The sequence below is a fragment of the Pleurodeles waltl genome, chromosome 5 (assembly GCF_031143425.1).
Source record: "Pleurodeles waltl isolate 20211129_DDA chromosome 5, aPleWal1.hap1.20221129, whole genome shotgun sequence".
Lineage (NCBI taxonomy): Eukaryota > Metazoa > Chordata > Amphibia > Caudata > Salamandridae > Pleurodeles > Pleurodeles waltl.
In genome coordinates, this window is record NC_090444.1 from 891,187,335 (window position 1) to 891,209,058 (window position 21,724).

The following is a 21,724-nucleotide window of genomic DNA, read 5'->3' on the forward strand; positions in this document are numbered from 1 at the left end:
GCAGATGCATTCTTGTGACCCCTCATCCCTCACTGTGTAGAGGCTGTCTGAAAACTATGCATAAAGCACAGGTGTCACTCAACCCCTGGTGTGGATTAGAAGTAAGCTGCAAAACAAGAGTCATAAGCACAGAGAAATGCTCATCTTCTAAAAGTGGCATTTCTATAATGGTAATAAAAAATCCCCTTACACCAGTAAGCAGCATTTCTCACTACCATTACAACCATACCAAACATGCCTATGCCACCCCTCATAGATCAGACAATACCACTTAGACATATGTTAGGGCAATTCCAATGCAATCCTATGAAAGAGGCGGCATTCTCAGTAGTGAAGAACCAAATAGGCTGTTTGTCACTACTAGGACGTGCAGTACATTAAGACATATGTCCTACATTTTACATACACAGCAGCCTGCCCATAGGGCTAGCTAGGGCCTACCTTAGGGGTGACTTAGGTGTAAAGGGAGTTTGGGCCTTTACAAGTAGTGGGACTTGCCAAGTCAACACAGCAGTAACTGTGCACACAGGCTCTGCGGTGGCAGGCCTGAGACAGGTTTGAAAGGGGGTAGTGCAAGCTGCACTGCAAGCCCACTAGTAGCATTTAGTTTACAGGCCCCGGGTATAAGGGATACCACTATACAAGGGATTTACAGGTAAATTAAATAATCCAATCAGGTGTAAGCCAATCATACCAAGTTTAGAAGGGAGAGCATATGCGCTTGAGCACTGATCAGCAGTTTTAAAGTGCTCCAAGTCGTAACATAAACAAAAAGGGTCAGAAAAAATAGGAAGAGGAAGGCAAAACGTTTGGGGGTGATACTGTAAAAAAAAAAAAAAGACTTGGTCCAACACTGGAACACTGTCTGCAAGATTGGTTCTATTATTGGACAAGGAAGCATTGTTGGAAAATCCGCCATTCTTTCTAGCACTCAATTGCACCTTGCAGATCACATTCATCTCTACCATTCCACCTTGATTAGTATCAAACCTCCTGAGGTCTCAGTGGGTTTAATGATGAGAACATTTGACCTATTCCACCACTGACCATTGTCTGACCAGATTGCTATGCCTTTAGTTTTGATTACTCGCTTGGGCTCACTGTACTTGCTCATACTTGAACTGCTTTAAGCATCCTAGTCTTTAACAAATTATCTCCTTGTTCTCTTAAAGGATGTTGCATTTACTGCTCTCCTGCATACTGAATATGTGAGGTGGTTGACACTGGTTTATTATCAATATCGACCTGTGTTGTTATAGCCATCCTAAGATATTCACATTGTAGTCCACCACAGAGAATTTAGTAGAAATAAACTTTTTCCTTGAATGCCAGATTCGCCTTGTATACTCTTTCAAGTTAAAGTTTGTGACCTCTGTATTCTTCCGGGATGATTCTGCTATCTTTAAGTGGTAATTTGTTCTCCAGATAGTTGTAAGTGTTGTTCAAAACTAAAGTGATTCTTGACCCCATATGGCCAAGGACTTCAGTATCTTTTTCATTACTTGAACACAACATTCAGGTCAATTTGTCTCTTCTTCCTTATTAAGGATGGCCTCAAATAACACCAACCTTTCCATCAACTCACTTTCATTACTTTTCCTGTAATTCATGTTCTTTCATTGTGTACACTCTTGTCCATCTCAGAATCTGCGTACTTTGTAATAATGTCCCTTCTTCCTGCAACTTTCGCATATTCTATTTAGTGCCGAGCAATTATTGCTGGACGCTAAATGGGTAGTTGAACCACAACCGTAACCTGCTTGCTTGGTGTTGCAAAGCATAGTCATTGTTTTTGTAGATGTTGCTTGATGTGTTATTAGACATTTCTGTTTTCTTAGGAATGAGGTTGTCATCAGTGTGGTGAATATCTGGTTTATTTAACAATTTCACACCCTTGGTGGACATGTCAATGATTTTGCTGATTGACATCACCTTTTAAAAGTTTGTGTATCTGTTACATCAAAGCTTGTCTTGTGCCTTCAACGCATTAGCACCTTGGCTTGAAACATTTCAACCATGTCCCTAAAAGAACATGTTGTGGCCAGCATGCATTTAGTTGCAGTGTAAGATTGAATATTCGCCAGGTGCTTGATACCTGTAATTGAAATTATATCCATCCGTTTTCACACTCTTGGTTGTGTCAAAATAGTTTTTCATTCTACTTTATGCCTCAGTGAGGACTTCCCATTTCTGGTCCTAATCCTCTTTTTGAACAGGCGCAGTATGATCTGATACTTTCTACCTTCCACACCCAAGCAACTGCACATCATCAATTGCTTCCTTATAATTTGTTCCATCAATTCCCGCCAAATGTTTTTCAGAGCACCTAACCCTTTGGGACCAACTTTCAGCAGGTGGTCCAGGAACCTCCAAAAAGCTACAAGCCATGGCCACCTCGTTCATCCCTTCTGCCATAATAAATATAGTTTTAGCCCAAGTGTAGTAGATAAGCAGATGGGATGAAAAGAATTAGTCTAATGTGAAGAAAAGTTTAAAAATCAATTGACAATAGTATTGGTGTGTGTGTAAGTAAGCAAAGCCTTGGTTGAATTGGGGGGGGGGGGGGGGGGGGAAGATAGAGCAGTCACACTCACCATCCCAGGTAGTAGCTTCTCTCAGGGGGCTCGCTGTAGTAGGGAACACAACACAGCACAAGCAGATAGATAGTATAGGTCTGGGAATCACTGTTGATCGAGAGGAAGCAACTGTGTGAGGAGCTTTACTAAACAGGAGAAGTGGCAGATGAGGGTGAAGTCGCTTGGCCAGCGTGCTGGTGCTTCCAAATGATGTAGCACCAATTGATGTTTCTGTGGTGAACGGTACAGTCAGGATTCCCATCCTCGTCGCCAGTTTTACCTCAATATAATGACGATGAGCAAGCTAACTTGAGATGTTTGCTTGTCTGCTCTTAACAGGATACTGTTCATTCTTTCTCCAATGCTCCTTAACATTCCTCAACATTTTAGAATCGCTGCATGCAGGCCGGTGCGCACACATATATGAAGGGAAGGAAAGACCAAAGGGTGAGAAAATGAGGGATAAAAAAAAGGTTATGTACATTTATGCTTCAGGATCCTCCTATTAATTAATGCCCCCCTCAGGTTTTCCATACCTCGGCGTAGGTCCTTTCACCATCAGAAACTGCGTCAAACTCCATTCCAGCAGGCTATTCAAGCTTCTTCTCCATCAGTAATTTCCTCTTCCTCTCTGAAAGAATATGCACGTGGCAGTGACTCCACGCCTATGAAGAGATATGGATTATGCTCTTTGTATTTTTATGTGCTCTAACCATCCCGATGCACAGTAAGTAACTGGCTGTGATGCATCTTTGAGTCATGTAGTGGTACGCACACCAAATTTGAAAATTGTCATTGCTACTCGAGTATCACTGAAATACTTTTGAAGCAGTACACCTTTTTACTCTGCCATTCTCAATTCATTTACTATTTCCTATGTCAAAAGATGTTTCCTTTGCACTTTTCTAACAATTTGGTATTTTGAATGATCATTTGGACTCAATTTTCAGTGCCAGAGTCCACGTTGTTTTCCATTTTGCTTTTTTCAATATTGCACAGAGCTTTTCATTCTTATTAGCCCCAGTGGTTTAATATATTCATCATTTCCACTCTGTTGTTTGGCCTGTGTCCTTTCATGTGTTTGGTCTTTTGAGAACTACAGTTCGTATGGCATTTGGCCAGGGGCAATCTTTGCTGTAAGCCTCACTTATCACCCGAGGGTGCAGTAACATTTAGCAGTATTCAGTTCCTATAACCAAGATTTTTTTTGTTATTTTTTTTTTGTTATCCCTTTCAGATACTACTCTATAGTGTCCTGATTCAATGTGGATCTATATTTAAAATCATATTCAACTACGATTAATTGTTCAATACTGATATGACTTCATCCTCATTCTTCTGTCAGACATCACATTCATCAAGAATGCTTATTAGTTTGGGTCATTTACTTTCTCTTTATAGGTTACCACTTTTTTGTCCCAATGATAACAGTGGTTAAAGTCGTTCCTGTAGGGTTGAAACATTCACAATTGAATTAGTAGACTGCTAATAATTTACACACTGTAATCCTAGCTTCAGTCATGCTGTGAAAATGTACGTGTATCAGCCTGTTATTGTACATATGCTTTGTGGATAGCACCAGCTTACATTTGTCTGCATTTATCACAATACACCTTCCTAATTCGTTATGTTGGACACTTGAAATATAATACAATGCATCTTTCACATATTATTGAAATGCTTATCCAGTGAGTACAATTAACTGTCTGTTCCCAATTAAATTTTTGTCCATGTGTTTTAGTTTAAGAAGGTTAGGCGTCTACTTCCTCCAAGGGAACGATTGTCCTTTCTAACATTGGTACGCCCAGGTTCCCACGGATATGCCTTATAATAGTTTGTGCTTTTGACATGTACTGCAGGATGCTGTCAGAGGTGTAAAATAGTGTTTTTCTGTGCCTCTTGGAACTGAAGTCATCAAATGGATCTGTTTTGTGTTCCTAGAAATGTCGTATTCATAACTCCGCAACATGATCCTGTGGCCCTAATTCTATCATACCCTGGAATACTTTGTAATTTTTTGTGTACCAGAGCTTTGCTTTTGCTCATCTTAGCCATGGAGTGCCACTTTGGCTCTTGCAGGTCGCTGATGTTGCTTGGTGCCACCAAAATCAAGGTTTGGAAAGAAAAAACAGACCTCTCCGTGAAGGAGACCTATTCATAATAGAGCCAGGGCCTAAACACCTACTTGTTCTTGCTTTCAATCGTTAATGAGTATGGTAAAAGCAGTCAGAGGTCCTTCCAAAATCGAGGTTGCCAGTAAACCTGAAAGCTAGAGTTAGCACAGTGAATTGTAACTGTCAAATTTCAGTGGTTTTTAATATTTAAAACTGAAGGCTTTGACTCAAATTTGTCACCTGACTATATCGTCCCTTTAACCTTAAGTTATTTTAGTGAATTTTTGTTTTTTCCTTTTAAGATACAAACAAATATTTAATGTACATTTAACTATAATGTCACTTTAACCTCCCTTTTTCCATGAATGTATAAATGCCTGTGTGTGAATTTATCTTCAAGGTACATGGAAATAAAGCTAAGAATAGTAAATCTGTACTTATCTATCTATGTATAAGTATCTTCAAGGTATTGTGTAATCATTGTTCTGGATACAACATTTTGGCTGGCGATTATTGTGAAAAAGCCTGGATGGTCAGTACTATAATTCTACAAAGTGTTGTCACTGTTGTGGTCATGTGATAATATCTTATGTAGTCACAAAATCTTTGCTCTAGTCAAATGCCAACAAATTGAAAACAATGTTTTTTTTATCTTATTCTTTTCTTATTGTCCAGCTAAAATCCTATAAAAACTGTTGCAAAAAATTGCTCATTAGCTATACATTTACGTGAAAACAGTAGCATTGTAGTACAGTCATTCAAACATCACTTTTTTGGCACATGTTTCATTCCTAAGTAGTATTGGCTTGGCATTCATGATGAATATCATGAAATATACACCCCAAAAAATATTTTTCATAATTGAAAAAATATACTGATGGAGAAATAGATAGTTTCAGCCTGTATATATTAGTAAAAACTGAAATGTTTCCATAACCCCTCCTTGCTAGACCTAACCTGCTGTGAACAGCCATTGTTAAACTTCTATTAATGTTTCTATTTTTAAATCCCCTGTATCTTACATTCCAGGCTAACCCCCGGAATTATAAGCATGGCAAATAGTCAAAAATTCCAGGTTATTAAACAGATAAAAGCCCACTTGTCGATTTCAGTGCACTGTATCCACCCGCGCAGCAGCTGGAGAAAAATCGCCAAATCACAATCGACCCAATCCCTCTGTACCTCACAGCCCGAAACCTCAGCAGATCTCACCCAGGCTGTTCATAATTTTGCCATTTGGATCACCAACTGCGCTGACAAAATCGCTTGTTAAACCAGCCAAACCATCTAATCCTCAAACGAGTCAGTTGGTTCTCCCGAGAGCTGAGGACCTCCAGCGCAGTTGCTACCAACTCGAGAAACAATGGTGAGCCTCCAAACACCCTTCCAACAAAGCCACATACAAGGAAGCCCTCCGCGAATACCACCAACGCATCAAAGAAGCCAAGAAAAGTGCCACCAATAACTGTAACAACTCTGCGGCCAAACACACCAAGGAACTTTTCAAGATAGTCAATGACTAAGCCATCCCTCCTGCCTCAGAACACCATCCACCCTTCCAGGAAACTCTGTGACTCCCTCTCTGACTATATTCACAGCAAAATAACCACAGTCTACAACAACTTAGACCACCAAATCCCCCACAAACCCCCTGTGCCACCAAACACAGACAACCAAGAACCCTTGACCCAGTTCTCACCACCTGGACCCCTCTCACGACCCAAACAACTGTGTCATCATGACATCCAGCCACTCCGGTGCCTGTGATCTCTGCAACCTAAGCTCTGACCCCATCAGTACAGAACTCGCCTACATCCTCAACAAGTCCATCTTCACAGCCACCTTCCCAAATTAATGGACACAAGCAGAATTCAGATCCCTCATGAAAAAACCTTTGTCCAACTCCATTGACCTTCTTCCTTTCCCCACGAAGGTGCTAGAAAAGGTCACCAACAAGCAGCTTACCGACTACCTTGAAATCAACCAAGTCCCCGACGCATCCTAATCCAGATTCCGAGAAAACCATAGCACAAAGACTGCACAGATGACATAAGGGCTCTCCTCAACAGTGAAGAAGCAGCTACCCTGATACTCCTAGATCTCTCCTCCGCGTTTGGCACTGTCTCCCACCACACCCTCCTCGACAGACTTCACTCCCTCTGCATACAGGAAAATGCCCTCAAATGGATCACCTCATTTCTATCAAGACGAACTCAAAACATCCGACTGCCTCCCTTCTGCACCCAAGAGCATCACCTGCTGTGTACCCCAGGAATTCTACCTCCGCCCCACCCTGTTCAACATCTACATGATCCCCCTTGCAGCCTTTGTCAGGCCCAGGGCCTAAACATAGTAGAGATTTTGAAGAGTTCTTTACAAAACAAATGGAAAAAATTGCAAAAATAACTTCATGCTGTGCTGGTTTATAATGTAGTGACTTCAACCTTTTAATACAAGTGATGTTTTATCCATGATCATTGAGGAACATTTCTATAAAATTAAATGATTCAGTCATCCATCCCTATCCCCAGTATTGTAAGTTAATTTTGGGATGAAGCTCTTGGTTTGTCCACATAAACCATCTGTGCTCTATGTGGAGGTAAATTAAAGGATGGAAGTCATAAATATATAGCAGATCAAGGTGCCATCTAATGTAATCTCATGTAGTTGTTGTATCAAGGAGTGGAACACTAAGCAGCATTCTTGTTTAAAATGTGTTCTTCTAATCACTCTAGGACTTAAAATGTTGTTACCTATTGTTCACTTCTTATTAAAGCAACTACAATTATATGTCAACCTGACAACAGTTTATTTGTCATTCCAGCAGGTGAAAAGGAGCAAGCTGTAGAGTGGTATAAAAAAGGAGTTGAAGAACTAGAAAAAGGATTAGCCATTGTGATAACAGGAAATGGTAAGGCATATATTTTGCACATCCTAGCTTTGCAACATTGGGTGCATTTTAATGTCTTTTGCAAAAGTCAATTTCTCAGACTTCTCAATTATTAAATTTTCTGTCTCACCTTTTTATGGTTTAAATTTATTTTATTAAGTCTAAGCAAAGAGTACAACATTCGACCCACCTACTTCCACTGGCTGGTGGGAAACAATTGAGAAACTTGAACATGGGAAACATTGAGGGAAGTTTAAGAAGGTGAACCTAGCCCGGAAGGGTCACTGAATGGGTAACTGAAGTGGACTGTCTGAGCACCGTAGAGTGGATTACTAAGTGAAAAGAGGTAATGCCAAGAAGATATGTCGTGTTGGGTATTTGGTCGATTGGGGGCACGGTTGTCATTTTGTCAGTTGAAGAACATATAGGTATTTTGGGCAGGTAGGTTTCCTAAATTTATCGGACAGGTAGCGTAAGCATGGCACCCATACCTTACCAAACTGCGGTAGCATTGCCGTCATGGCCGACATTAATTTCACCATACCTAGTAGTTCCCACACTTTATGGACTCAATCGAGTCTCGTTGAGATTTTGTCCATGCCCTGTTGTATAGCTATTTTATCCATATTTTAGACACGTTTTAAGTTAACTAGGCCTGCTGCTGTGCACTTTAACCCTGTTAAAAATTATCCAGCGTTGCTTTAGTTTTCTAGCAATAGCTACATTTGCGGTGCTGTTTTATTTTCTTTATCTCATTGTACTTTCACCAAGGAAAGCATCCCGTTCTTAGTAGGACATTTATTTCACTTTGCTTTCTCCAAGGTTACAGTTAGATAGGGTTGCCGACAAACGTAGTATGCTGTGTCTCCAACATTCACAGAAACACATACTCGTATGTGGGGACTATTTCTTAGAATGTTAGCTGTTTTGTTATAAAAACACCCCTTTGTCCTAGACACGTTAGAGGGAGATTCCAGCCAGATGACCATGACTGTATGCTGATTGCTTCACTGCAGCTACTTGCGTAGACAGATGGACCCCTGATCCACATGGGGATGGTGTCTATCTAGACCACAGGCTTCTTCCTCCAGGTATGAGGGATGATGTACCCACAGGGGGGAAACCCGAAGGGCAGATTATGATTATTAAGCTGTGCTCAAACAGTGTAGGTAGGAGAAATGTGTATATATGTGTGGTTGTAGATACACATGCCGTGCATATCTCGCCATCTAGTGTTGGGCTCGGAGTGCTCTAAGTTGTTTTTCTTCGAAGAAGTGTTTTTTTGAGTCACAGGATCAAGTGAATCCCCCTCTCGGTGATAGTGCGCATTGTCATCGACTCCTTTGTTAGATTCTTTTCTTTCCGCTGTCGGTTTGGAAATTCTCTATCCTCTCAAACATTTCTCATACCGTCGGTATTGTTTCGAACGCGGTTTCTTCTGCATTCGATCCAATAGTACCGTTGGGATCAAGGAAACACCCTTTCGGGCATTCTCACCCACTTAGGCCCTCGTTGGCCCTACTGCGTCATAGTCTAATGGATCAGACCCCATTCCGATTCTGTCCTTTGTGCCACGCAAAATTTCCTCACACCGACCAGTACTTGGTCTGTAATCTGTCTTTCTCCGGAACATCAAGAAAAAACCTTTGAGGCGCATCAGTCTTTTCGATCGAAGAAAACCTTACTCAATCGAAGGGCACGAAGACTGGAGATGGCGTCCAAACATACAGAGTCCACCACTGACGCCCTCGAGGAGCAGGCACAAACTGCAGTTTCGAGCCCAGACTCCATCTCCAAGCAGGGTTCAGATGACGACAGCCAGCCAATAGTGGCGTAGTACGTAAGTACACCTGCCCCAACACCAGCTTTTTAAAAATCAGGCAAGGCCTTGGGTGCATCACTGCTATCAAGCCATGGTTCCACCCAGAAAAAATTAATCATCGGCTGACCCTTGGGTTCGACGCCGAAAAAGGCCAAAACACTCCATTAACAGGTTACCACGCCTGTTTCGGTGTTGGGTGCGAGCCGAAAAATACAAGCCTCAACCTCTGAACTGAGTCGACGAACAACATCATTGGATCCGAAAAGATTACGCTCAGCTTCGGACCCGAAATATCTCCGTCCAACTTTTGAGCTGAAAAAGACATTGTATACAGAGGAGACAGGGCTTTCGGCTCAAATGAGACAGGTTCCCAAAACATTTACTGAACATTCCTCTAAGGGCACAGAAACATACCTCTGAAAATCAAATGGAGGAATCGGACGGCATTATGGACAGCAAGCAAAGGAGAATACTCGCAAGAAGAAGAAAGGGGTGATTCCAGTTACACTGTAGACCCATGGGGCATGTATGATTCGATTCTATCCCATCTAACGATCCGGATCTGTACCCTACAAGACTATCTCCACCATAGGATAGTACAGCATATAACTTGGTTATATCCAGGGCAGCTGCATACCATGGAGTCAAAATGCATGCAGAACCTTTAGAGGAGGATTTCCTTTTTAAAACCTTATCCTCAACTCCTAAGCAATACCAGTGTTTACCAATGCTTCCTGGTATGCTTAAGCATGCAGAAGAAATATTCAAAGAACCAATTAAAGCTAGTGCTCTAACACCGAGGATTGACAAAAAAATATAAGCCCGCACCAACAGACCCAATTTACATCACACAACAATTACCACCAGATTCTATTGTGGTTAGTGCAACCAGGAAGCGCGCCAATAGTCAGTCTTCTGGGGATACCCCACACCCTGACAAAGGAAGCCATAAATTTGATACTGCAGAGAAAAGGGTGGTAGCACAAGCAGCCAAACAATTGCGAATTACAAATTCTCAGGCCTTGTTAGCAAGGTATGACAGGGCACACTGGGACAAGATGCAAGAATTCTTGCAATACCTACCCAAAGAACACTAAAAGCGGGCGCAGCAAATTGTGGAAGAAGGTCAAGCCATAACAAATAACCAAATTAGGTCTGCTCTAGATGCAGCTGATACTGCAGCTAGAGGAATTAATACCAGCATCATGATTAGACGACATGCATGGTTGAGGTCCTCAGGTTTTAAGCCAGAGATAAAACATGCAGTTCTGAATATGCGGTTTAACAGACAGCAACTTCTCGGACCTGAGGTTTACACAACCTTAGAAAACCTCAAGAAAGGCTCTGACTCAGCAAAAGCCATGGGAGCCCTTTATACCACGCTATTTTGGGGCTCCTTTCGGAAAACACAATTTAGGGGAGGTTTTAAAACCCAAACTGCAGAGTCTTCCACCTCCCATCCAGAGCAAGGACAGCAGTATTACCCAAGGGGGTCATTCAGAGGCTCTTACACAGGTCAAAAGTTCAGAGCCAGAGGTAAATGTGCAGCCTCAAATGTGCTTCCACACCCACTAAACAATGACTTCCCAAACATCCCATACGTCTCCTGTGGGAGGAACACTGCAACAATTCCATTCTCACTGGCAAAACATCACCACAGATGAATTGGTACTCAATTATTCGCAATGGTTATTGCTTAGAGCTCAACTCCGCTCTACCAAATATTCCACCTCGTTCTCACAGACTCTCTACAGAACAATCTATTCTACTAAAACAAGAGGTACAATCTCTATTACTCAGAGGCAATAGAAATAGTTCCCATCTCACAACAAAAAACAGGAGTATACTTCCTTATACCAAAGTAGGATAGTACTCTCAGACCCATTCTCGATCTCAGGCCTCTAAATCTATATATCCTGTCAGAACATTTTCACGTGGTCACTCTGCAGGATGTAATTCCCTTACTACAAAACCAGGATTACATGACCGCGTTGGGTCTAAAAGACGCTTATTTCCACATTCCCATACACCCAGCTCACCGCAAATATCTAAGATTTGTAATTGCAGGCAGTCACTACCAATTCAAGGCACTAACCTTTGGGGGTAACAGCAGCACCAAGAGTGTTCAAAAAATGCTGAGCTGTAGCAGCAGCATACTTCAGAAGACATCACATACATATCTTCCCTTATCTAGATGATTGGTTAATAAAATCCAGCACCGTTCTAAAATGCTAACCACACACACAATACACAATAGATACCCTACACACATTAGGGTTTACAATCAATTACCAGAAATCTCATCTTCAGCCAGCACAAATTCAACCTTATCTAGGCGCAATTCTGAATACTCAATCAGCATTAGCATACCCAAATCCACAATAGATACAAGCCTTTCACTCCCTCATATCCCGAATGCAGGCCAATCAAAGCTACACAGTAAGATTTGTCATGAAACTATTGGGAATGATGGCATCATGCATAGTGATAGTACTAAATGCACGTCTAAACATGAGACCCCTGCATCAGTGTCTCAACAATGGTCTCCGGCATATGGTCAGCTACAGGATCTAGTGTTGTTAGACCACCAAACTTACAAATCTCTGCAATGGTGGAATCACAACAACTTAGTAAAGGGGCCGCCATTTCAAGACCCTGTGCCACAGACCATAATCACAACAGATGCGTCAGTGACAGGTTGGGGAGCCCATCTCAACAATCCAACGATACAAGGGGAATGAGACTCAATCGAACAAACTTATCACATAAACCACTTGGAATTATTAGTAGTGTTCTTAGCCATCAAGGCATTTCAACTACAGCTCATACACAAAATAGTCTAAATAAGAACAGATAACATGACAACAGTGTATTATCTGAAAAAACGGGGGGACACACTCATCCCAGTTATCCCTTCTAGTTCAAACAATATGGAAATGGACAATTCACAATCACATTCACCTGTCAGCGGAATACATCCCAGGGATACACAACCAGCTAGCGGACCTTCTAAGCAGGACGCAGCAACAAATACACAAATGGGAGATTCACCCACAAGTAATTCAGTATTACTTTCAAATGTGGGGAACACCAAACATAGACCTCTTCGCAATGGGCGAAAATGCAAAATGCCAAAGCTTTGCATCCAGATACCCATACCCACAGTCCAAGGTCAGTGCTCTGTGGATCAACTGGTCAGGGATATTTGCTTATGTTTTTTCCCCCTTTCCCGTTAATTGCATTTCCAGTCAACAAAATGCATCACACTTCCCTTACCATGATACTCATAGCTCCCACATGGGCACGTCAACACTGGTACACAACACTGCTAGATCTGTCATTAGTACCACATCACAAGCTTCCAAACAGACCAGACCTGTTAACTCAGAACAGGGGTTAAATCAGGCATCCCAGTGTGCTCAACTTGGCGATTTGGCTCCTGAGGTCATAGAATTTGGATACTTACAGCTTCCATTAGAATGTATGGACATTCTAAAACAAGCACATAAACCAAAAACCAGACCGTGCTACGCAAATAAATGGAAACATTTTGTATACTACTGTCAACCTAAAAATATCAATCCGCTTAAAGCATCAATTCAGGATATTGTGTGTTATTTGCTTTACTTACAAAAAGCAAATCTTGCCTATTCCTGTATTCAAATTAATTTAACAGCGATATCAACCTACCTACAAAACAGACAACATACCTCTCTGTTTAGAGTTCCTGTTATAAAAGCATTTATGGAAGGGCTTAAACGCATTATTCCACCTAGAGTTCCACCAGCTCTTGCATGGACTCTTAATATTGTGCTCACAAGACCTATGCATCCCCCATTCGAACCCATGGACTCTTACTCTATTCAGTTTCAAACATGGAAGGTTGCTTTCTTGGTAGCAATTACTTCCTTGAGAATGGTAAGTGAAATTCAGGCATTTACTCCAGAGAAACCATTCTTCCAGGTGCACAAACACAAAGTAGTACTTAGGACAAATCCAACCTTTTTGCCTAAAGTGGTTTCACCTTTTCACATTAATCAGTCAGTGGAGTTGCCAGTCTTCTTTCCACAGCCAGACTCTACTGCTGAAAGAGCTCTCCGCACTCTTGATCTCGAAAAAGCTCTAATGTATTATGGAGACAGAACAAAGGACTTTAAGAAAACTTTTTTGTTGGTTTCCAACAACCTCGTAAAGGTAATCCCATTTCAAAACAAGGATTAGGTAACATTCAAACATGCTACCTCAAAGCAAAAAGGCAAGCTATTATTAACTCTAAAAGCACATTCCTCTAGAAAAAAGGGTGCCTCCATGGCATTCTTAGGAAATATACCAGTGGCAGATATGCAAGGCAGCCACATGGTCCACACCACACACATTCACTAAACTTTACTGTGTGGATGTGCTATGTAGACAACAAGCCAATGTTGGTCAAGCAGTGCTAAAAACACTATTTCAAACTACTTCAACTCCTACGAGCTAACCACCGCTTAGTTGGGAGGAGAACTGCTTTTTAGTCTATGCACAGCATGTGAATCAATCAATCAATCAAAATATTTTATAGAGCGCGCTACTCACCCATGAGGATCTCAAGGCGCTTGTGGGGTGGGGCGTGGGGGGGGAGGTTACTGTTCAAACAACCATGTTTTGAGGCTTTTTCTGAAGGGTAGGAGGTCTTTGGTTTTGCAGAGGTTGGTGGGGAGGGAGTTCCAGGTTGTGGGGGAAGGTAAGAGAAGGCCCTGCCTCCTGTGGTGGTTTGTTGGATGCGGGGGACTGTAGCTAGTGCGAGATCGGCTGTTCGGAGGTTGCGGGTGGGAGTGTGGAAGTTCACTCTTTTGTTGAGGTAGGTCGGGCCGGTGTTGTGGAGGGATTTGTGTGCGTGGATGAGGATCTTGAAAGTGATTCTCTTGTCTATGGGGAGCCAGTGAAGGGTTTTGAGTTGTGGTGAGATTCGTTCGTGGCGGTGGAGGCTAAGGATGAGGCGTGCAGCTGTGTTCTGGATAGTTGTTAGGCCGCTTCCTAATAGCAGTGTGATAGTGCGACCATTTGCAGATTTCAGAGGGTATGTCGAGGACTTTGGTAGGCCTAGCAAGATAAAGCTAGGAAACTAAGAAAAGTCAGTGTCCCATATGTCGTCAACCACCATCAAGACCTTGGTCCAGAAGGTTTTTATCTGGGGGCAGTGCCAGAGGAGGTTGGTAAGTGTACCAACCTAGTTGCTGCCCCTCTTCTATTGGGCTATTCTGGACGGGTTATAATACCACTAGTGTGTGATTTTTAAGGAACATTTCTTTGCTAGCTGTACTGCGGACCGAGGCTCAATGTAAAATGTCTTGCCACTTTTTTGTGGTGAAGGTGCGTTCACGTTCCTCCTCCCAACTCTGCTGTACCAGTGATGGAAAGGGGTCTTGGACCGTGTTTTGGAAGGAGTAGATATCAGAAAGGATGCATTTATCTGAGGAGCGGGATCAGAGGCCATTTCTCATCCGAACTGACCAAGGGGCTAGATACCCAGGGCCGTATAGTGGTGTATTGCCAGTAAGCGGAGGCTGGTAGCCCATGCTCAAGTTGGATTTGGGGTAAATCAATAAGGCCCTCCGTATAAAATAGGTCGCCCACCCTCTTGCAGTTGGCTTTGTGCCTTTGTATGAACAAGGAGCCCCGTAATGCGCGGTGGAGTGGGGTCTGGATTCTCTGATAGGCGTCTGCAGTGAGATATGGGTGGACAATTTCTGTCTGACTTGTACCCTGTCCCAGACTCCCATGGTAACGTGGAGTACAAGTGAGTTAAACCCCTGCTGGTCGGTGCTGTTTCAGAAGCCAGGGCGCCTTCCAAATATGAAACCAACAATGCTTTTTAGTGCTAGGTTTAGACCATTCTACCATGTAACGCAGCTGCTCTGCCTGATAATAATGTAAGAGGCGAGAGATGCCCAGGCCACCGTCCGACTGGGACAAACATGCCTGTTTTTTCGCCATACATGCCCTTTTCCCTTTCCAAATAAAGTCCTCAACTAGGTGTTGTAATTTGTCTAGTATATGTGGGGGTGGTTGCAGTGATAGCGTCTGCATTACATAAAGAATCTTGGGTGGTAAGGTCATCTTAACATCAGCCAGTTGCCCCACCCACGTGAGCCCTGCCGCTTCCACCTGGAAAGGTCTGAACTAGTAGTCGCCAAAAGTGCAGCATAATTATGTCCAGCGGCATGTCTGGGTGTGCAGTGAAACGGTATGCCCACGTATCCTATCCCTTGTTGGGCCTAGGCAAATGGGAAGTGACCTTCAAGTAGTGCTTGGTCTGCCTTTGACATGGTGAGGTCCAGCGCAAAGGACTTCTGCAAGTTTTTTTTTTTTAAGCCCGATGCCAAGCTGAAGGCAGTCAGTTCTTGCGTCACTGCTGTTAGCAAAGTATATGGGTTAAAGAGGACCAACAAGACATCGTGTGCATTCAATGTAGCCTTATGTTCCCTGCTACCCATGGGTATGCCTGTGATGTCTTGATTGCTTTGTACCCATTCTGTAAAAGGCTCCAAAGGTAGGCCGAATAGTAGGAGAGATAAGAGACAACCCCTAGAGATGGGGAAAGGCTGAAACAGATGTCCATTAACTCGCACCATCGCCTTGGGGGAGGCATAACTAGATTGAATCCACTGTTGAAATTATGGACCAGTGCCAAACCTCTCCAATGCCAAGCACAGGTATTATCAAAGGCCTTCTCTGCATCAATGGAGAGTAGAGAAGCTGGGATAGGGAACGCTGTGTCTTAGCCAGCAAACGACAAATGCGTTTCGTACTGTCACTACAGCTTTGTTCTGGTATCAACCCTGTCTGGTCGTGATCTGCTAGGCCTTGCATACATGGGGGGGAACACTGAGCCAGAATTTCCGTAAAGATTTTGGCATCTACACTAAATAGAGAAATAGGACAATAAAAGGAGCGCTGTGCCGGGTTTTCACTGGGTTTTGGGAGCACTGTTACCATTGCATGGTGTCCGTAAGGGCACCGGAGGAGCTGAACAAGTTGTAAAGGCACGCCAAAATAGGGGCAAACAAGGGCCCAAAGGTTTTTATAAAACTCTGAGGTATATCCATCATGTCCAGGTGCCTTGCAAGTTTGAATGCGATTAATGCCATGATGACCTCAGTAGGGGAAATGTCCTCATTTAGTTTTGCAGCCTCCCCTTGAGGAATGCCTGTCATTGAGACCTGTGCCTGTCTCTCTTTTTTAAATGGTTCTTGATAAGTAATGCTTTTGCTGGATAAAGTAGGGATATGTAAGTCTAATTGTAGTGTGCTCAAACTCTAGAGAGATCGCGGTCGATCACATTCAAACCAGAGGGCGTCACAAACCTCCTGACAATTGCTTTTGATGCCATGGATGCTGTACTGGTTAGTGGGCATTTGCACTGAATTCTTTGTTCAGGGCTCTATTACTCAAACAGGAAAACAAAATGTAAGCTTGGACTAGTTCTGAAAGTTCTTGTGAATTCATGAAAGCCGTCAAGCTGCACTAATGCAAGGACATATACCATAGGTGCACTTTTGTGGCTTTCATTAAGAATTGGGTCCCTAATTAGGTCTGATGTTAACCAAGAACTCTTGTTTTTAGTAAATTCTCTCCCTCTCTCTGTCTCTCTCCCTCTCTCTCCCTCTCTCCCTCTTTTCCCACAATTGGCTGGCTTCACTGTGACTAACAGCATTCTGCTCTTTATCAAGAAGCATATCAACATGCAATATGTTTGTTCAGTGCCAGGGGCTACCATGGTAATGTGTGCTCCTTTAGACTAAAAGGTATTTTTGCTTTTTGGCAATAAATAGTTTTGCTTTTTTGCCAGTTGGAGAGCCCACCAGCTCCCACAACAATAAAGTTATACAAAAGCCATGTCAAAACAAGACACACATTGACAAGACCAAGAGGCTGAACACCAATATTAAACCTATTGGCTTTGCCAATGCTTGTTTATTTTCATGTTCCCCATAATATTGTTGACACTGGTTACAGAGATTATTCCATTATATACATTTTATGGAAATACTAGCATCCATCAAAACATCTTGCTAGAAATGGTATATACATTTTCACGGTAGTTTAGTAAACTTATTTTTTTCTAATTGGATTTTTTGTGAACATTTTATTTTGAAAATAAAGGATCATCATTCTTGCTTTCAAGCTTCTGCAAATATATGCCTCTAAACCGCGTGCATTCTGGGAGCACTATACATATTACATACATGTTTAAACATTTTTATACGGGAACCACTGTTGGTAGTGCAGTTCTAGCTTACAACATTTCCTTAGAGCTCTCACCCCCAAAATAAAGGCTTTGCATTAATGAACCATAAATACGAGTACGAACTGCACTAACATGGACACAAATATTACCTTAACTGCAGACAGTGCCCTTCCCTGATCCGTAATGCTGTGCTGTAAACTGCCATGTTCCACTATGAAACCCCCAGGTCTATGACACGAGCAGTCCAAACTGGAGAAAAACAGAAAAGAGCAAACTGGGTGGCTTAGCTACAATAAAAGCAGCCTTTTTAAAGGACGAATTCCCTCACCCACCCAGTGGTGGCATGCTTTATCATGTTGAACCTCCTTGCACTGTGATGACTAATCATGGTGTGGGAAACAACCCCTTCTCCTAAGAGGGAGGAGGTCTATGGATGTTTTAGAAGAATAGTCAGCCTAAAATGATGAGCAGGGTGTGGTAAGAGGGCAGAGTATAATGCAAACCAAGAACAAAAATGTAAATTGAAACTGACTACAGGGTATGGTTATGCTTTTATTGGTGCATCTCTGGGCCAAGATTAAAAACTGAGTTAGAACAGGAGTAATGTAAGCCTGTCTGTTCATATTTTAGCGAAGGGCGACATGTTTCTGCCTATAACCCTCAACAGAGGTGTAGTGGCATTCTACAGGATCTAACATGAAACCTCTGCCTTTAAAAGTGTTCCAAACCCAAAAGAAGAAGCAAAATTAAAAATATGCAAAACCATCCAGTGGTCCTCATGTGTCACCAAATGTGTTGGAATGATAAGTGATCCACTGGCAGGACCCGCAAAAGGTCGAGCTATACACCTCACCTAAGGGCCTGTGTAGGAGCTGTGGCTACATGTTCATCTAGAGCAGCTTGTCAGCTTGGTTGCTTCGTGTGACTTCGGGCTGAGGCCTAAACTGCCAGCCAAAGGGTTTGTGCTTCAGCAGGTTAGGTTTACTTGTCCCAAGGACAAAATAAACATGTACACTTGTTGTCCTTGACACCAAACTATATGTTCTGGATGTGGAATTCCACACCCCTGGAACAGTAAAGCCCTTAAGTAACTGAAATAAAAGTATTGCAAAAGAAGCCTTAAAATATAAACCTCTTAAAAGAGGGAGGGAGTGAAGTGTCAACTTATTAAACCCCTTTAGGGTTAGTCTCTTTCAGAATTAAAGCTGTGTGATCTTATCCATTCTAGAAAAGAGATAAATAACCATTGTTATTCTCCCCAGAGCAGAATGACAACAATTACCATAGCAGCTAGTCTTTTAAATATATATACATAACAGATGAGCTCCTTCCACCATCCATTATTCCGTTTGTTGTTCTCAACAAATGTAGTTGCCACCTCGACGTGGCTAGATAGAAAAGTCTTATTTCCTTTCACCACCCAAAAATGAGCATGATATAGGATAGTAGCTTGATCCCTGACCTGCCTTAGATCCTTGTGCGCACGTTTCATCTTTTTCCTAAGCAAGTCTATAGCCAAATTTAGTTCTGGAAACAGTATGATTCTACAACCAACTGCTCATTTGACAAGTGCCAGATTCATTACCACTTGACAAATTCCTTCTTTTATCAACACTGGCAATATTGTTTCTCTACTTTGGCCTCCATCATTTATGCTGTTAGTAGATAGCCTGGTGGATATCAATAATGAACAGAGTTGGAATGCCAAGCTGGTACCCTGTATTAGCCAATGGAGCTACTAACTTTAGCCACAACAAAAAACAATTTGGAAGTGTTGCTGTAAAGACATATAAAAAAAAGTCTTACTTAACAAAATACGGCTCCCTGCCACAAGACTCCACAGACTTTCCTTAGGGGAGGTTTATGTATAGTGTTATGGGACAGGGTGGCATTGTCATTGGAGTGAATGGCTAAGTCAAACTACAAAAAGAGGCATTTCCTTACAATAGGCAAATACGGATCATAAGTTGTGTGCCCCATGACATAGGCCTGCCTCACAGATTGCAGTCTTTTTGGACCAGGAGGAGTGCCCAAAACACTACTATCAAACTGATGGAAGGCTACCACCTTTACCAAGCGTTGAGCGCAGTGATGGCAGCATACAGGTAATGATCATGAACAATGAACTCCTCACTTTTTACACTTTGTGCACTGGAGTGAGGCCTACAACTCATAAAAGTTCCACTACTGTGTATTGAACTCACCCCTTGGCCTACATCAGGTAAATGTTGAGTGCTGCGCAGAGCAGTGCAGGATTAGTGACTGCTGGATGTATGTGTGCCCAGGAAGGTTATAGTACTGTGTGATGCATGAATGGTTAGAGCACGTATGCCTGAAAGAATTGCACTACATGAGTGATGTAGTGCTGTGCAATGCGTGCACAATGAAAAACGTGCTGGGTATATGTGCATGTGAGAAGTACAGTAGATGAAGGGTTGTGCAGTGCACACATGGTGATTGTTTGCTGGCAGATTGTGTGCCAGAAGCATACCCTGGTACAGTACAGAAGGAATACAGTACTGAACAGTGCATGCAGGTGGAATATGTGTGCTGAATGTATGTGCATCTGTGGTAGCACAATACATTGAGGTGACAGTTCTGAACAGTATATGTGCTGAGAATGTACACTAAGTACTAATGCACCTGTCGTGGTACATTACATGGAGGACCCTGGGTTCATTTAGAAGCTGAGTAGAGGAATACCCCCCCCCAATAAAAATCCCCTCAATAGATGTGTGGATTGCTGCATTTCTGTTAACTTGATGGGACATGCTGGATGAAGGGAGAAAGATAGTCACCCTTTACATTTCAAATGGTTGCTTTTTGATTCAGTGAGAGATTGTAAGGAAGGGGACACATCTGAGGAGGGAGATGGGCTGATGCTGGCATCGTGAAGAGTGGGACTAGAAGCCCAGAAGAATCCTTTTGATGCACATATCACTGTGACTGACATGCAGATGTGAACTCTAGTCACTCCCATGGCCTGGGTTGTGGGACTATCAGGTTTGGAGTCTTTCTTTTCAGACACCCTTTCAAGAGGAAGAAGAGAGAGGAAAGTGTACACTTCAAACGAAGCAGGACCACATCAGGAAACTTCAAAGATTCAGACCCTTCATTACATTTGATGTCTGGAAACCGACTATAAGAAGGAGAGGTTGAGACCCCGAAAATAGTCATCTGCTAAGCAACCAGGCGGGCTGTGTAAGAAGGGGGAAGCTCTGCAAGACTTCTACCTCTGACCAGGGCTCAGAGCCAAGGCCTTCTGGTCTCCCTGCTGATTCTGGGACATCACCCCTGGAAACCAAGACCACCTGTCCTGGAGCACCACACCCTGTCTGTATGTCAGGACTAGTGGGACCAAAAGGAGACAATTGGAGGGAGTGAAGCCCAATGAGGAGCTGTAGTGATAGGACTCGCTGAGCCAGTTGTTAGGGTACGGCTGTGCACAAATTGAGTTGTTACATAAGTACAGGATTGATTTGGTGCCTCCCGTATGGCAGAAGAGGGCTGTCGTGGAGTAAATCGTACTGTATTGTTGTAGTGATCCCCCGTATAACAGAGGGGGCCACCATTTAAGTGTTTATTTCAAGCACACTAAAAATGGTGACTGCTTTAGTAGTGACCCTGTATGCCAGGAGAGGCAGCTGTGGTGTGGTTGATTGCACTTGGGCCTTAAAGTACTGTGCAGCCCTGTATGCTGAAAGAACCTGCCGCCGGTATCAATCAACATTGCCAGTTTGGGCTGTTGTCTGAGAGAGGACTGAGGCTACAACCAGTGGGTTGAGCCCATATGTTGAGATCTGCTGCTGACTTGGCCCCTAGGACTGTGAAGGGTGCCATGGAAGCTGTTGCTTCATAACTGGGTTCCGGTCAGGAGATGGAGGATTGAATCACTCCCCTCCACACCTCCATTGTGGGGAAGATTTACTCATCACATTTTTGCTGGTTGGGATCATCTGCGATCACTGGGAATAGCAGCTAGTTTCCCTCAAGAGAGAGGGAGCCTGCGGTCAGTGAGTTCTCCTACGTGTAGTGTGAGCAAACTGACTTCTCCAGCGAGTGCCCATGGTTGCGTTGAACGCTTCCCTGCTG

The 21,724-nt window shown here is 42.9% G+C and overlaps 1 protein-coding gene across 4 annotated transcripts in view; it reads left to right on the forward strand.

Moving 5' to 3' along the window:
• SPAST (spastin) overlaps positions 1-21,724 on the forward strand; it is a 465,871-nt gene that overhangs the window by 37,140 nt on the left and 407,007 nt on the right. For 2 of the 4 annotated variants that reach the window (XM_069235003.1, XM_069235001.1), the window contains exon 2: positions 7,515-7,601. In XM_069235003.1, the coding sequence (XP_069091104.1) occupies positions 7,515-7,601 (87 nt within the window). The remainder of the gene's footprint in view (positions 1-7,514; positions 7,602-21,724) is intronic. The other 2 variants (XM_069235002.1, XM_069235004.1) reach the window with 1 other exon arrangement.